The sequence below is a fragment of the Chrysemys picta genome, unplaced genomic scaffold, assembly GCF_011386835.1.
Source record: "Chrysemys picta bellii isolate R12L10 unplaced genomic scaffold, ASM1138683v2 scaf215, whole genome shotgun sequence".
Classification (NCBI taxonomy): domain Eukaryota; kingdom Metazoa; phylum Chordata; order Testudines; family Emydidae; genus Chrysemys; species Chrysemys picta.
Genome location: NW_027052922.1, coordinates 67,150 through 84,887, shown reverse-complemented (window position 1 = coordinate 84,887; position 17,738 = coordinate 67,150). Strand labels below are relative to the sequence as shown.

Sequence of the window (17,738 nt, the reverse complement as noted above, 5' to 3'; positions counted from 1 at the left end):
TGACATGAAGAGTATTTTCTATTAAAGTCTCCTTTGATTAGACCTCCCATGCAGTCGTCAAGTGTATCTTCTTGATACTTCACTGTCAATTTTCTAAATCTCAAATGCCACTGAGATTTACAATATACCTGCAGGCTCCCCATGAAGATTTTGAAGAACCTCTCCCTGTTATAAACAGGGACTGGCAGCCTGTAAATAAAGATAATGGTGGAATTGCTAACAAGCTCTACTTCCACCAAATGTAATTTTATTGCTAAATCTGAAGCTGTATTCATGAATTCCATATGGTTGACAATTTCCTACTTCTTATAAGACAACTGGAGGTGTCTAAAATTTGTTTGCAATAAAAAAAGTTGGTTTTGAAGTCTGCTCATAAATAACTGAGTATTTAGTTTCTATATCACATTTTCCCCTTGATTATTAAACCACCATTAAAAAGAGTTGAAAAATATTAACCAATCTCTCATGTTGGTCAGCCACATTTCCAATGTCACAGATGCTCCCACTTTTCAGTAAAAATGCTTACTACTACCTCTTTTAATGAGAACACAAACTTCTCATCACCAAAACTGTGAAATACATTTGGGGTGGGAGGGAGAACTCCTTGTCTTTAGACCTAACAGATTGCTGCATTTTACTGATTGCAATATTTTTTCTTTAAATTATTTAATAAACTTTCATGAGGACCCAAATGATGGAAGACAAACAACTAAAACCAGAACACATTGATATAAGCAGGGTCTGAATAAGTGATGAGCTGGGGTAGAAGACTTCAGGACCTTGTTTGCATAAACACACCCACTCTGCCAAGGTGCACAGCATAATGGAGTTGCTTTGCCTGAATGATTATTTTTGGCAGGTGCTGGATTGCAAGTCACTTTATCAGGTACAGGGCTACTAAAGTGGTATAATCTTTGTTGTATGAATAAAGGGCAGCAGAACTGTTCTTGGCATGGACTGGTTGAGGCGTTCACCCTCAGTTGAACTGTGCTCGCTAAGCAGGGACTTGTAGGGATGCCAAAGTCCAGTGGAGACAAGAGAAGGTGAGGACAGGTGTTCCTATCTGGTGGTGTGGGCTCTGGTAAGAGCCCTAAATGTCACTTGACCCTTCTTCCCTCCACTGTTTAATGGCAGAGCTGATTAGACTCAACTGAGAGTCTTTTGTTATGGATCACTAGAGTTGAAATCACTGGTAACTAGGTCTAAGTGCTAAGCCTTGGGCCTGCTGTGGGACAGTGTCTCTGATGAAAAAGACTGCCCAGCCTGTACTAGCAGAGAGACTCCCCACTGAGCTGAAACAACGGAGAGCTGTACTAAGTGGTGGGACCTCAAAACATCCCAGAGGTTGCAGTAGAGAGGGCAGCGTTTGAGTGAATGACAATGGAGCAGCCGGCAGCAGAGTGAGCGACAGCGGAGCGGCCGCCGCCAAAGCAAACCACGGCAGAATGAGTGACAGCAGAGCGGCAGTGACGCAGAATGAACAGCACAGCACCAGCTGAGGCATTGCTCAAAACTCCCTCCCCAGGTTGGGAGTTGAACTCACAAATGCACGGCACACCTCCGTGTCTTTGCTGACCAAAGACAACAACTGTGAGTGGGGTGCGGGGAACGGAGAGGGGAGTGGCATGTTAAATGGACATTTGTTTTTCAGACTTTCACACTGCAAGGCGAGAGACTGAGGAAAAGAACAATGCCCAAAATACTTTGGGGTGGGTGTTTTGCTCATGGTCATGTTTTTTGAACCAGGCTTGCGATGTTTTCCCAAAGTAATGCCAGGTTCCTTCCCTCCTTTATTAAAAGTTTTCCTTTCCATACACACACTCAGTGCTTGCGAGTGTGGATGTATTGCTTCTTAGAGGTGGTGTGTAATTCCCCCAGATTACTGGGTTGGGGCTTGAGCCAGTTCTATTATCCCCTAGATAACCTTAGTCCTTGTTGCTGCCGACTCCATCAGACAAAAGGGTTACACTAAGGATATCCCAGATAGAAGAAAAATATTTACCTAGAATTCTGCTTCTTTGAAGGTTTCACCTCACAGGATTCTTGTTCTTGGTCTCAAGCCTCCAACTTCTGTGCAGTAGAGGAAGACCATGCTATAGTATAAGTCAGCCTTTCTGCCAGAGAAACTCTCTAGCCAGGAGAGCGGACACAGAAGTGGTCTCAGAATTGCAGCATTATGAAGGGAGATGGAGGGAAAAGAGGAAAGATGAGGCCCTGCATAGACCACCCCAACCTCCCAGTGTCCCCTGGACCCACAACTATGCAGGGGTGGCACCCCTCCTCTCCAGTGGGACTAAGACCCATGCAGGCTGGGACAAGGACACTATTGCAGAAAGGAGACAGCCAAACTCTCAAGCGGGCAGAGAAGCAGCCTCAGCAGGTCTCTGCAGCAGGAATCTGAGAGCACTAATGATGTCATCAGACTGTGTTCTACAGAATTCTGTTTTCTCTGCCTGCATTGACTGGCTGTGGGTGCTGGCCTCCTCCCTCACAGCCTCTTTACCTCAGTCTCCCTCTACCTGCCTGTCATCCTATCCTCATTCTGCCCCCCCTTCAGCCAGGGGCACCCTCAATCCATGTGGAGCCATTCCCACCACAGCCCACGCTAGGCTCACCTCCTACCTCCCAGCCCAGTCCGCCAAGTGCAGTGTCACTCCCCATCCCAGAGAGTAGACATGGGCAGCTGGAAGAGGGACAAAGCCAGGTGGGCCCCTGGGGAGAGCCTGGTACAGGAGCTGGCCCCACAGCAGCAGCGGGGAAGATCAGCCCTGGCCACCCCACTACCTACTCAGTTTTGGCCCCGCCCCTGCTCTGTCATGATGGGGAGTGTAGGACCAAAACCGAGGGAGTGGTGTTGCGACCTGGTGTTTGGTGTTGCAACTGGATATGCACCAGGTGGCTAAATTTTGGCTCCAAAGCTCCCACGCCATAACAGAGGGGCCACAGAGCCAAACCTGAGCAGCACTTGGACCTCCGGGCACCAGGTCGCAACACCACTCACTCAGTTATGGCCCCCTGATCAGGACGGCTGGACAGCAGGGCCAAATCTGAGCAGCAGTGGGCTCCAAAGAGGGACAGTGCTGCTTCTCCTCATCGCTACCAATAGCACTCACTGTGCATAACCAACACGTGTACAACTGCAGGCAACACTGCCTTCAATGTTCCCTCTCCCTTCTCTTGGCTTTCCATTTAGCTAATCTCTTCCTCACTAAACTCCACCCAAGAAATTAACAAAACAAAAGAAAATCATGGAAGTAATATACTGTTTACAAACCATCACTCTGCTTGTGTGTTAGATCCCTTTTCCCCATTCTTTATCTGCCATCTATTTAGACTGTAAGCCCTTCAGGGCAGTGACGGTCTGTTACTCTGCTTGTACAGTGCCTATTAGCATAAAAGGGCCCTGGCTGGTCTCTAGGCACTACTGACCTAAATATAAGAAATAAAAATAATCACATTCTCTGAATTACTCTCTTTTAATTGCCTCAATAAGAGAGAGTGCCTAAGCATGCCTTCAGAATGTTATATTTCATAGCATACAAACAGAGAAGTTAGAAAAAAACATAAAATACTCTTGCTGGAAGGTTGCAATGTAACACTACATAATTTCTGAGAATTCAGAACTATAACACCTACAAAACAAAGACACAAAGCAGGCAGCTTCCTTTAAAAAAAAAAAAAGGAGGAACCTCTCACCCAACCTTAGTCTAGACTGTCTGTCTGTAAAGTGACTCTTATTAGGCCCAATTGCATGCTTCCCCATAGAGCCCCCTAGCCTGCAAGCAGGACCAGGAAACCCCCCAGGGTACATAAAGTGACGGAGCACAATTTTAACACAGGTTTCAATACACTACAAAAAGCATATGAAGCTCATGTTCCCTGCTCTCGTAGCAGGGGTCTTTTGGAGCCCACAGTATAGATAGGGTGACCAGATAGCAACTGTGAATAAACATGACAGGGGGTGGGGGGGTAATAGGCGCCTATATAAGAAAAAGGTCCAAAAACTGGGACTGTCCCTTTAAAAATGGGACATCTGGTCACCCTAAGTATAGATAGGGCCTCTGTGCAGACTGGCCTTCATGCCTCAATACATATAGGGCTCTTGGCACAAGGGTGGAGCTGGCCTTACTAGAGCAACACCACTTCACTACTCAGTAAAGGAATTTCAGTATAGGGGAGGGAGTGCTTCAGAGTACAGAGATACTGAAAACTTCTCAGGGTCAGAATAAGGCAATGCAATCAACTCAGGCTTCCTTCTGTCCCATGACAACTGGAAGTGGTGAATCTGGATTCATGCTAGAATCCACTCAACTCCAAGGCAAAATTGACACTCAGGGGTCCAGCCTATGGCAATCAGATTGCAACATAGGTGCTGGAACTGGGGTGCTGCCGCACCCCTGGCTTGAAGTGGTTTCCATCATATACAGGGTTTACAGTTTGGTTCAATGGCTCTCAGCACCCCCACTATACAAATTGTTCCAGCACCCCTGGGTGGCAATGAATCCTCTAGAGTCCAAAAGCGCTTGCATAAGTCAAGTATCAGAGGGGTAGCCGTGTTAGTCTGAATCTATAAAGAGCAACAGAGGGTCCTGTGGCACCTTTAAGACTAACAGAAGTATTGGGAGCATAAGCTTTTGTGGGTAAGAACCTCACTTCTTCATCTCAATCCCAATACTTGTTAGTCTTAAAGGTGCCACAGGACCCTCTGTTGCTCTTTGCATACGTCAGTCTATGAAAGCTCCAACTGTTCAGCCACCTTGGATAGGGAATGGGTTTGAATACAATTTGGAGACAGAAAACTCTTTTGCCTCAGGGTAAGCCGCCATGGGACCCTCTCCTGGGTAGTAGCCTGGATAACCCTCAGAGGAACTGAGGTCATTGTAGAAGGCAGAGATTGGGAACCAGACACAAAAAGAAAGGAAAAGAACCAAATGGCAAGAGGAAACAGGAGCCTCCTGGCAAATCCCAGAATACTTATTATCATAGCACACTGCCAAAAGATAGATTGCAAGACAATTACTAATGTAAATGCATTTAAAATCCCGTGACCAGCCCAGGACTAAGGAGAAAATCACGCAAACAGCTGAGCAGAGAGGACCGCTTGCAGCAGAACTCAGAGGGAGCTCACCTCAGCAGCAGATAGCATCCAGAAAACAGAGAGGGAAGCTATCAGACTGTACTACTCACATGGTAGGGTTGGAATGTTCCACCTGTGGATATTAGAGGGGAAGGTATAGCCCTCCAATAATCTCTAGTTTTTGGAGTTGTGTCCTTTCTTACATTGAGTGAGATTGGGAACCTCTTGAAAGAGCCGGTTACTTTTTACAGTTAAAAGCATGCTGCTGCAGCCAGCCCTGATTAGTAACAGACAACTTCTATTTGGATAATTAGGAATTAACAAACAGACGAAAGGTCCTGTAAATTTCTGCATGCCTCCAACAATGATTGAAGTCCTGGATACTCTGACGCTTGCAAGAACAGCCCTTTTACCTATTTAGAAAAATACTGTGCATTAACTCATTTTTCAATTTCCCCCATATACGCTAGTAAATCCTTCCTTCCAAGACCAAAACTTCCCAGAGAAATGCTCCTGAAGTGTCTTGAATGCATACCAGTAATGACAAAACGAAAGGTGCAAAAATCGTGAGTCAGACCCCCCCCCACCCAATCATTAATTTTTTTCCTAAAGATTCTATTTTGTTTTTTGGTTGGTTTTGTGTTTTTTGTACTCCTTCTGTCCATCCCCATGTGTACTCGTGGGACAATTACCATTGCCCATTCTCCCATATTTATTGGGTAAGGTGATTTTGACATGTTGCAGGAGCTCTCAGCCCCACTGTTCAATGTATAGCAAGTAATCTTAAAACTGCAAAGGAAACGGGAGAGGTTATGGTCATTAAGAATAAATAGGAGATCTAAAGGATGTAGAAGCATGCCCATAATTACCTATTCCAGTTTTTAGTCTCTCTCCCCTTTTCAGGTAGTACTAAAATACTCACCCAAAGAGTATAGGTTGATATATGGATTCCATACTCAGATGGTCAAATTCAATGATCTAGCCTTTTCTAGAATCTGTGACTCATCTTCCACATCCTCAGGTTAGCTCTGTGAACCACCTGTTTAAATCTGGCACCAGTTGTATTTAGGTTGTCATAAAGATAAAGCACAGGGTAGGGGCCTAGAGAGCCCAATGAAATATCAGATTGGCCTTCTTAACACTTGTTAATGTTAGACGTTTTGAATTTATGCATTTTTCCTTCTATGGTAAATTCTATTTTACTAATGTGTTGCTCCATCTCAGACAATGCATTTGAGAGCTTCTGCATATTCCTGGAATGAGCACTGGTCAGTTTGATATTGATCACTCTCAAATTACATTAAAAAAATTGTTACTAGAATGTTATTTAGGTTGCAAAGTCCAGCACCTGAAAGTAACTCAGTTGCCCTGTGCAAATTATTCTGCCCACTTGTGCATCTATCCTGTGGCAGTGAATGAGACTAGGATCCTGTGGAAAAATTAGCATGTGTTCATAAAATTAAAGACTATTACAATACATACACATAAGGTGGCAGATTTAATGTTGTATGGACATGCATAAAACTAGCATTCTTAACTTTTGAGTGACTGATGATGGAACCTGAATATTATTCTTTTAATGTATTTTAATGTAATTTCTTAATATTTTTAAATGGAAAAAAGGTAAAAACAAGTTATGCACATACATCAGCAGAGTTCAAATCCCAATCCTCCAGCACCACAGCATAGACATACTACTTGAGCTACATGATGAACTGCTTAACTGGCAGCAGCAAAGGGCTGTTATCCCAGAATGGAGATTGACTGCTGGGTCCAGCTACTGGGTCCTGGTGGTGGCCTACACCTGTCAGCTCTCTCCTCCCCCAACCTGGGAGTTGTGTAGCACTAGTCCCATGGTGTGGGGAGAGAACAACTGCTGGGTCAGGGAGGCGTTCGTCAAAGATCAATCAGACCCAGTTTCTACTCATGTGTTACACCCAAAGAGGGTGTAGGCCATGAGGGCCAGATGCTAGATTGGAGGAGGGGAACCCAGCCCGGCTCCCTTGTTTCCCGCACTACAGGTTCTCTGATAGCTCCCAGACATTTCCCCTACAATGTCTGCTGCTGCAGGAGTTGTGGTTGTAAGCTCAACGTTAGAATGTTGGTAATCAAGTTATTTTGAAATGGTGACAAAATTTTCCTGATGAACACAAACCAGAGAAATAGTAATTGTTAACAGTTTATATCTCAGCAAAAGCTGAACAAAATTTCATAGTAAAAGGGCACTTGTATATTTTGAGGTTATTCCCCCTGTTGAATATGAAAGGGCTATTGTAAGATAGGGAGGTGAGAGTTTCTGAAAGGAAAGATTTATATATAATAGAAAGGGTTAGGCAATCTAAATATAGGAGTTCTCCTACAACTACTTCCTTTGCATGCGGGCACAATGTACCAATGACTGGAGGGCATTCAATAGCTGTTTGACCAGCTCAGAAATTCCACTTATTCCTGAGAAAACAAAGTCCAGGTAAGAGCCCTGATATTCCTCAGAATTAAGTAGAACGCTGCAGCATATCAAGTCTGTCTCCCCATGGCTAATGTGAAGAATATAAGAGTCTGTCATGGATTCCCAAAAACTGGAAAAGCTGCAGTATTAGGAAATTATTTTTTCTTAGTTGTGGGATTAATTAATTTAAATTGTCCATTTTGTTAGCCTAGTTCCATAGCTCCACTTGCTTCCCACATACTTCTGAAATGCTGGACTAGTTGAGATACTACATCCTCTTAAAAATAAATGGTGTGCCTTAACCTTCTATGCCTACTGAAATATAAAATCAGGTAAAAAAATGGCCATTTTTAAAGAGACCAAATATTTTGAATAGCTAGCTTTAAAAAAAAAAAAAAAAAAAAAAGATCACTGCACCGCTGATCATTTAGAAAAACAAAATGGCCAAAACTTCTGTAGATTCTACAAAAACAATGTTTAGTGCTCCTTTTGATTGCTAGTCAATGGATTACTTATACACTATTCCTAAAATTTTCTTGACACAAATGACATTGCTCATGTACAAAGATTTTTTTGGCAGGATATAAGGCACCATGAAAGTTGAAGCTGTTAAGCAAAATCAGCAATTTTAAGATGCATAGAAAAAAAATCAATGTTCGCTACATGGAAAAAAGACAAAATTGCTAGAGGAAATCTGTCAGTATGCTACAAAAGTATAACAGAAAATTAAAAGTAAACACACATTAGAAATTCCTTACAAAGTCAGAGTGGTGGCATGTTTCTCAAACTTCAGGACTTCATCCAGGAACTGGTAATTCTTGAACACTTCTGCATCAGCAAGTCTAATACAAAGGGGATTTCTTTTAGGGGTCAATTTTCCCATTGATACAAGAAAGATTTACATATGCAAGTCCATTAGCATTAATGGGAGTTACCCACATAAATCCCCTTGCAATGATAGGAGGAAAGACCCCATACTCTGCAAAGATCCAAGTTCTAATGATTACCTGTCAAATGGCCCTAAGCATCATCATCACCAGAAAAAGCAGACATAGCAGATTCTTGGTGGAAAATACTTCCTAGGAAAGAGTAACTGATTGCTGTCAGAGATCAGGCAATACAACACCAGGAAGGAAAAGTGGCATCAAATTGCAGGTTTGAATATTAAGGGTTAATCCCATTAACCAAAGTTAAAAAGAAAGTACTCATTAAAAAAGGAATTCAAACATATCAAAGCACTTGTTAGAAAAAAAGGTGTGAATATTGTATGAGCTCCAAGGTGCTTGAAGGATAATACAGCTACTTGTTTAAAAATTCAATTAACCTTATCTTTCTTTAACTTGATTTATTAATAATCCCACAGATAAATTGCTGGTTCTTAAAAAGTCATGTTATCTTTTGAATACGTCTTGTCTGACAAGCCTTAAAAACTACTTCAAATAAGCCTAACCCTCACTTTGTAGGCTTAAATCATTTAATTTGAGAACAAACCACAGTTCAATACATGATTTCCATATAATAAAAGAACATCAACAGTCTTGTCTATTCCTATTCCAAGTGAGCTATTGGGTGCTCAACTACCACAGGAAAAAACAGTTAAGATTTCATTCACTATATGAAGAAGACATGAAAAGAGTTTTTAGGCAATCAATGTAGTGTAAAATCATAGCTTATGACTTGTAAGTTGCACAGCCCTTGTTTTAGCTAAAAATCAAATGTGTAATATACAAACCTTTTACTTTACATTGACATGAATGCATGAAATATATTTATTAAGTAAATTTCTTAGGATGCACGTAAATTTTAATCACATCACAAATAGCAATGTGACAATAAACGGACATTAAACAGTTCGGCAAAACTTTAGAAGCTAGCAGTAAAGTGCTTTTCTTGCACAACTGAAAGAAAATACAGAAAGAAATGCACGTGCAAGCAAACCTTTAAATTTCAAACAACAAATGTTACTTTCTTGTAAACATAAAAGATGAAAACTCAAACATGATTCCTGTTACTGAAAGGCAAATAGAAACCAGGTTTTTGTCTGAGTTCCTTTACAGATTTGTAAATGTTAACTATAATTAACCTACATTCATGCTTTTTGATATATACATAGGAATGGTAGCTGAGAATGAAAAGGCAGGCAGACTATTTGTTACCATCTGTAATTAGCTGCTTAATTGCAAGCATACCAAGGATCACTATTATTTAGCAATCAAAATGGATTTCAACTACATTTTTTCTGAGGACTTTACAATTAACAGCATGATGCCTATCTAGTAAAAACAAATGTGACAGAATGCAAACATTAACACACATTTAATAAATGCAATCTGGATATTGTATTATGATGCACAACAGAAAATAGTGTTCTATATTGTGTTGGCTATGTTGTAAAAAAATAAATAAATCGACCTTTATGGCACAAAGCCATCTCCAAGGCAGGCACATTTACTGAAAAACTGTAGAAAATCCTAGCTGTATTAATAATTTCAGTCAATACCGGACATCAATTATTTGATGGCATTATTTGTATTGATGTACAGTATTTAAAACATTACTATAATTTGCTGTATAATGATATAATCATATCTAAGCTTAGGTAGCAGTTTAAACTCTGACCATCATCAACATTTGTTCACCGTGTATATGTATAGATATTGGTGAATTATACTGTATATATTTGACTTCAGGTAAATATTTAGATTTTTTGGTAAAACTTCCACCTCTCAAATTTCACTTTTTTGTAATTTAAAGCCCATATGTACTTATTTCTTTCTTTAGAGTGTAGAATTTCAAAATATTATTTAGAAGAGAGGTGAAAGCCTATTTACTATCATTAACCTTTTCAAGATTTTTCTAGTTTTGTAATTCTGTACACAAACCAAGTTTATAAATACATTTACAAATTCTCTTGTATAAATATGCTTTATGATTTATCATTACAAAATGCATAATTTACAGCTATCTCACTACTTTTAGATGCATTATCTGGGATGAAGACAATTGTAATTATAACCAGTCCAACATTTTCCCTTCAAAACTATGGCCAAAAATTTCTATTTTAACTATTTAAATTGCAAACCCTTATGTACGTGCAAGTTTGGGGCCTTAATCTTGTTTAAACAAAATATTTACAGAGACTCAAAAACATGCTGTATTTCTGGTGGTTCTTAATTATGTAAGAATAATTTTAATTAATTTAAGTAAATTTAAGTAATTTTAAGTAATTATATTTTCTTCCTGACTAGACTGTAAAAGTCACTGGCAAATATAGATAAATTCTTGACACCAATCAAAAAAGGAGTGTATTAAATGTTTTTAATGTTTTAAGTACTAATATACATGGTTTCAATTGAGACCAATGTATTTATTATATACAGTTTATTTCTGCTTAATATGAATAATGAACCTATGACACCAATTTCAAAAACTAGTACAGAATATTTTTCATAAGCAAAGTAAATGTGATATTAGCTATTCTAAAAGCAGCCTTCAAATGAAGGACTTGTATCAGCAAATATAAAAGTTTATCTGCTTGAATACCCTAGAACTGTCAATAGTGTCTAATGTTCCCTCCTTTTATGCAATTTAAAGGAGGGAAAGATTTTGGGGCAGATCCTCTGCTGGTGTAAATTGAAGTCAATATAGCTATTACAATTTACATCAGCGGATGATTTGTCCCATTGCCAATTCTATTTAACTAACTCACAAGTTTTGTTGCTATTGATAATCTTGAAGTGTGTCTCTGTTTGTAAGGTGGAGGAATCATTACTAAAAACAAAGTCTTCTCAAGGAAATTAAAATCAGATTTGAAAATGAAATGTTTTATTTTATGATTCTGGATCCAGCTCTGATAACCTCCCTGTGACAGGTTGAGTATTACTCAATTATAAGCAGGCCCATCGAAATCAAATGAGGCTTCTTAAAAAGTAAGATATTATTCATCCTAAGTAAGGAGATGGTATATAATACATACAACTGCTTGTACTACTCCCCGCCCCCGACTAAGTCAAACTCTTCCACTGAGATGATAGTGATACTGGGTTCAATCTCAGTACATTCTATTCTTTATGATGTTCTTCTGAAACTTTACAGCTATCTCCATCACTGCTTTCCTTGGGCGAGGGCTCTGTTTTTATATTGGATGAACTACTGAATCCAGGGTCTTCTGGCTGAGCCCCATCTCCATCATAGATTATATCTTCTGGATTTGGTGGTGGTGGACAGAATTCTTCCTTAGGAAACATTTCTTGAAAAAGTGTCTCAGCCTATTCAAGGAAAACACAAAAAGTTAACTTTAGGTTGACGTTTAATATATTGCAGAAATATTTTACTGACATTTAAGAATAAAATTCTATCATTGCAACAAACTATAATGATCATTTGACAGTATTACTAAAACCAGATCAAAATCCGAAAGAAAACCAATGGTGTGAAAAGACAGATTCTGTGGTTTTTAGTTTCTCAGCAATTGTTGGTGCATTCTACAGTATATTGCAAATGTAGCTTTCATTTACAAATTGTATGAATCTTTTTCCATTGAGAAGACACACCTGGTTCCAGCAAAGGTATGAACTTTACCGGCCCATTGGAGCCATTAAAATGTTAACATTTAACATAGATCATCTATCCCCCCAAATACCTCCTTTTTTAAATTAAAAACTGCAAAAAAATCATAGCTGTATTGCTTGCATGTAGGATTTACTACTGATGTTTTTCTCATTAAATTCATAGCTCAATATTAATTACTATTACTGTAAAATGTACTATTTTTGTTGACAAATGTATATGTAGTTTTGCATGATTTATTTTTATATTTTATCAAAACAGTTATAAATGCTTATATATCTATAAAGTTTGTGTTTGTATGCATGTGTACCCAAACATACAGACCACCTCTCTGAAAAAGGTGTCTATATACATAATACATTATATTTTAATAAGAATAAAGTTGCTATAAGAAGTAACACAATGATTTCATTATTAAATAATTTATTCCAGACACTGTTAAGGTTCAGTAATTAAGTACTTAAAAGTGACAGTGTTAAGCTGTCGACTGTCACAATGATTGATGTTAAAAAAATGCTTACTGTAGGAAGAATCAGGACACATGCTATAATAATGCATGGATTACAATAGTAAATACACTACATTCTGGGTAAGCATGCAACGGCAAAGGAACAGTAATTCCTGCAAATCATACATTTTGCATAGATTCAAGATCTCGGGGACCAGGGGCAAAATCCCAGATAGCCATAGCTATGCAAAAGGTATCATTACTTATTTTATTATTCTATTTACATTGCTTTTCCCAAATTAAGCAATGAGCGGATTGCTTTTCCCAAATTAAGCAATCTCCTTTTATAGGCCATTTAATGATTCTGATTTACAAGGAGAGCTAAGGAGTCTTACAGTTTGAGGATTATTGTTTAGATAACATCAAATGATATACACTGTACAGACAAATTGAAGACAAGTTCCCTGTCCCTAAGAGCTTACACTCTAAGGCAAGTGGATCTGGCACTAGCACAGTCCCACAGAAGTCAATGGGGCTCTACAAGAGCACAGGGATCCACCTGAGTGCATCTCTTTGCAGGATCAGGGTCTAAATAAAATCTGGAATGAGATGAGATTTGTACTCTCCACTCCCACTTCCCACCTCCACCTGTGAAATTAGTGGTACTCAAGGGATTAGTGGTACTCAAACTGGATTTTCAGCTTGGAAATGGAGACTGAAGGGGTCTATTTATTCACAGAACAGATACAGCATGGACAGCGGCAACAGAAGATTCCCCCACTCTCTCCTTTCAATATACCTCATCCTGATGTGTGTAGGCATCACTTCAAGAGATTAGAGGATAAACTTAGTTTCTGTGCCCATCCGATCACTGGCATTTGCACTGGCCAACAATGAGGTCAACCAGTACCAACTGCAGAGGTGGGTTTTGTGGTGTGGGTGCCTGTCCACTCAGGAACTGTTAATACAAGTCCACATTAACCAAAGAGCCTTTTAATGATGAACTTCACTCACCTCTGACCAGCAATGGATTTGAACTGAGATGAAGGATTCCATTACTAAGCTTCTATCTAAGTGACACAGACTCATTTCGGTATCATTGTAAAATTCTGGTTTCCCTAATTTACATTTTTTCTCCTATTTCAAAACTGTTTTCCATTACAAATCAGGAATATAGCATGTCTAATACACAAATTCTATTTTACAATACAAACCATGCCTTTTCAATTTGAAAATCAGGCAAATTGATTTTTTGATTGGAAAAAAAAAATCCCAAACTCTGTATATCAAGTCTCAAAGGAAAATTTTAAAGATAAGGTAAGAAAACATTTTAAAAAAATCTCCAGCATTTCTATTTTAACCCACAGCAAATCAACAGTTACTCTGGTGACATTGCTATGATGAAGAAAATGTAATGGCATCTTACATTTAAAGAAAAACACCAACTAAAACAGACCAACATTTGCAATGCATCTGCCTTTGATAGTCAGTATCAAATTAGCCAGCAAATACCCACTCCAAAACTTGGTCAGATAATTATGAGATTGAACATGGACAGCATTTCTCAGTATGCTATGTAGGACAGCATGACTTTGATTGTAATTGAACAATTTAATAGTACAGAGTGCTTTCAGGTTTACCAATTTAAAGTGAACCGTATTCAGTTAAATTATTATTGCTTATTCTGCATGATTTCAACAGCCTCTTCATTACAACACTTTGGTATTCACGGTAAGTAACTGATATAGTAAATAGTTTCTTTGATATTTAGTGGTTACAGGTAACAGCGTTCCAATCTGTAAATTTCTAAGTTAAGCACCATACACTATTGTGTAGAGAAACTACAGAGATATTGTAGTTTAACAACCATTACACTGTTTAAAAAAAAATTAAAATGACAATGTACTGTATAGTTTTTTTTTTTTTTGTATTCTGGACATCTACCTTTAATAGCTTGCACAGAAGCTATGTAACCCCTTTCTATTTAATAAAATGTATACAGAATCCTGTGGAACTAACAACAGGATGAAATACAAAATGACCAATAAATTTCATAAATCTCAATACTTCCAAATACCACCAGTTAATGGGGAAAAGGCATGCAGTGCCACAAATGTTGACAGGGTCTTTAGTGCATACTATTAACTTGAGATGAATAATATCTTACGCATTTTAAATACGGTGCTGGTATATTATACTAAATATGAAACCTTGGCTTCAACCACCACACTGACCTACTACACTATAATTCATCTATAAACAGTTTATGCTGTTGAACAAATAAATTTGGGAGCCAAATTCTGCCCTTGATTTAAACTCAGAGCTTCTGTTGTCTTTAGAGGGAGTTCCAAATAGCACTAATTCCTCTCTTTAGCCTTATCCTAGAGGGAATTAAAATATCACATCAGATTAAAACCCAATATGATATACTAGAAAATTAACCAATTAAAATTTAGGTTAAATAGCCTGTTTACTGGATTTTTTTGGCGGTAAAATCATCTGCAAAGAAACTGTGGTACTGTCAGTCATATAGAACATACTAGTAGTTGTACAAAAATCAGACCACCACCATGCTAATATAGCATGTTCCCTACAGTAAATTTTCTAGCACTTTTGTTCTATGCAGTTTAAATGTATCCTAAGTGAGGGAACTTCTACCATTCCTAGGAAGATTAATCCATAGCCTCATTTTCAAGAAGTTTGCCTTATGTTCAGGCTACATTTTCCTAGTCTTAGTTTAATCCCATTACTATTTCTAGTAACATCCCTATGTTTTGTTCTAAAATATTCCTCTCTCCCCTTGCTGTTTAAATTCTTTATGTATTTGTGAACTATGTTCCACTGAAAGCTAGTCATTGCTTAGGTCAACTAAATATATTATTTCCATAAATCAACCCTTCCAGCTTCTGATCATTTCTTTGGCTCTTCCTCTGAGCTCAAGCCAGTTTACAAATAGCTTTTCAGTGGTCACTTGCCCAGAAGAGAATACATACTTTTAGTTGCAGTCATTTCAGAGCCACATAGAGGAACTACAGCAACTTGAATTTTTAAATTTAAAGAACAGCAGTAGTTTCCAGTTACAGTAATATCACTCACATTGAAATGGAGTTGAGGGGAAAACAATGATGGTCCTAGAAAAGGTGGTGGATAATAGGGTGTGGACGGAATGGTGTGGACATGGTATACCACAGCTCATCATTGGGTAAAATGTGTAATATGCCCAAAATTAACTTTTAAATGTAATTTAAGCAGCTTTTAAGTGGAACTCAGTTTAAAATGGTAAAACAGTTTAAAATTCCCTTTTAAACAAGTCATTTACAATGTAACAGTGCTACCCTAATGTTTTGCACTATTTCTCTCTGCATAATCCATTATCCTCATAGTATATCCTCTTGGGAAGCAAAATATTGCCTTGTAAAACAAAGTGAAGGATACTATTAGCCCTTAATTATACTGTTCTGACACTAAAGTTCAGGCTGTGTCAGCCATTCCATTATAAAACCGTATTTTAAGGGTTTATACTTGGCCATAAAAAACAGCAGCTGGATAAAAGTTTTCCACTCATGTTCTCTGGCCAGAGCCACTTAAAAAAAACAACTTTTAAAAAAATATTAGATTCACTTAACATTATGTAGGTGTAAAAACCGTTTGTGTGTGCTAGCACTGAAAGCACTCATATCATGGTGATAAGTGCAGTATATAGGTCTAAACTGCCAACCTATCTTACTAGGGTGGATTCTTGAAGGGAACAGCAAAGAGGAGACACCTTTGAGGGTCTTTTTTGGGGTGAGGCAGGGCCTGGACACCAAGATGATCCATTCTTCCTCTGCTGCACAGTAGTAGGGAGAGCAGGCAAAGAGGAACTAGGTGATATAGCAGTACTTGAGGGGCATCCTACCTGCAGCCTGGATGATTGGGCTGCTGTTTATTCCACCCATAGTTAAGGTTATTTCCACACCTCTGTGCTGCTCTGATAGGCAAATTTAGATTTGCCTAGTAACTTTTTTTTTTTTTTAAATCTTCTCCAAAGCACTGGGAGGTCATGTCTTCAGCTGAGCATCGGTGTCATATCTTTTCATAAAGCAAACAGAAGTTACATAACTACATCCATTGTACTTTGAAAATTTACTCTACAGTGTGAACTCTACTTTTAATTTTTTCTGGCTTTTCTTGGTTAGTGCTGCTCTCTTCTCTACAAAGACATCAGAATTCACCTTATTCTCTTTATTCCCATTGCCAAAAAAATTGCCTGTTCCCTGGTTATTTCCCTATGTGATTACATCTATCCTGTGTTCTTTCGTCTTCCCATCTTTCACCTGTAATATAGCCAAAAATCTTGATACAAGGATCATCCTTTTCAGTTATGTCTGCTTTCTTGATTCTCTAGCTTCCCTTCCCCACCCCCATTAAGTTTAAACTTTCCCTCTATTATCAAATGACACTATAGCTCTGTCCATGTCTAAATTATGCCCCTATCTTCTGTTATAACCCAGTGTTCCACCACAGTGTCTTCTAATGATCCCTTTCTTTTTCTCCCACTCCCACTTTCAAGTCTTCCATATTCAGAGAATATCAAGGTTGGAAGGGACCTCAGGAGGTCATCTAGTCCAACCCCCTGCTCAAAGCAGGACCAATCTCCAGACAGATTTTTGCCCCAATCCCTAAATGGCCCCCTCAAGGATTGAACTCACAACCCTGGGTTTAGTAGGCCAATGCTCAAACCACTGAGCTACCCCATCCCCCTTATTATTGCACCTTATTAGCTGGCTTCCTATGAGCCCCAAATTTTCAACAACTTCTCTTCCAAAAAATTTCTTAACAGTCACCAGTTCTATGAAGCACATTACAGCTATATTGTCAATGCACTCTGTTTGTTGTTTTATAATGTATTGTTTTATACCCAGCACCAGCTGAGGCCTTTAAACTGAAAGCTCTTCAACCACAAAACTGAAAAAATATGAGTTCCCTTACCTGTTTGACAGCATAGTCATTTCCTAATGCACAATCTGGCCCAGAACAGACATAGACGTTTGAGGGTAAACAGTCATATGAATTCCTGTCAATGCCTGAAGAATCTCTCATGTTGAAGTATACTGCCCATAGGACTCTGGGCTTTTCCAGTCCTCCTCCATTTTCAGACTCTAAATGGCAAGAAATGTTTTCAGTGACCAGCATTCAAATATAATAAGAGACCTGTA

The 17,738-nt window shown here is 38.8% G+C and overlaps 1 protein-coding gene across 1 annotated transcript in view; it reads right to left on the bottom strand.

Annotated features, from left to right (window-relative positions):
- Window positions 1-8,979: 8,979 nt before the first annotated feature.
- Window positions 8,980-17,738, bottom strand: part of LOC135978332 (rab proteins geranylgeranyltransferase component A 2-like) — a 46,283-nt gene continuing 37,524 nt past the window's right edge. Inside the window, exons 6-7 of the mRNA XM_065579282.1 lie at window positions 17,512-17,681; window positions 8,980-11,791 (exon numbers count right to left, since the gene is read on the bottom strand). Of these exons, the coding sequence (XP_065435354.1) occupies window positions 11,585-11,791; window positions 17,512-17,681 (377 nt within the window). The 3' untranslated portion in view covers window positions 8,980-11,584. The remainder of the gene's footprint in view (window positions 11,792-17,511; window positions 17,682-17,738) is intronic.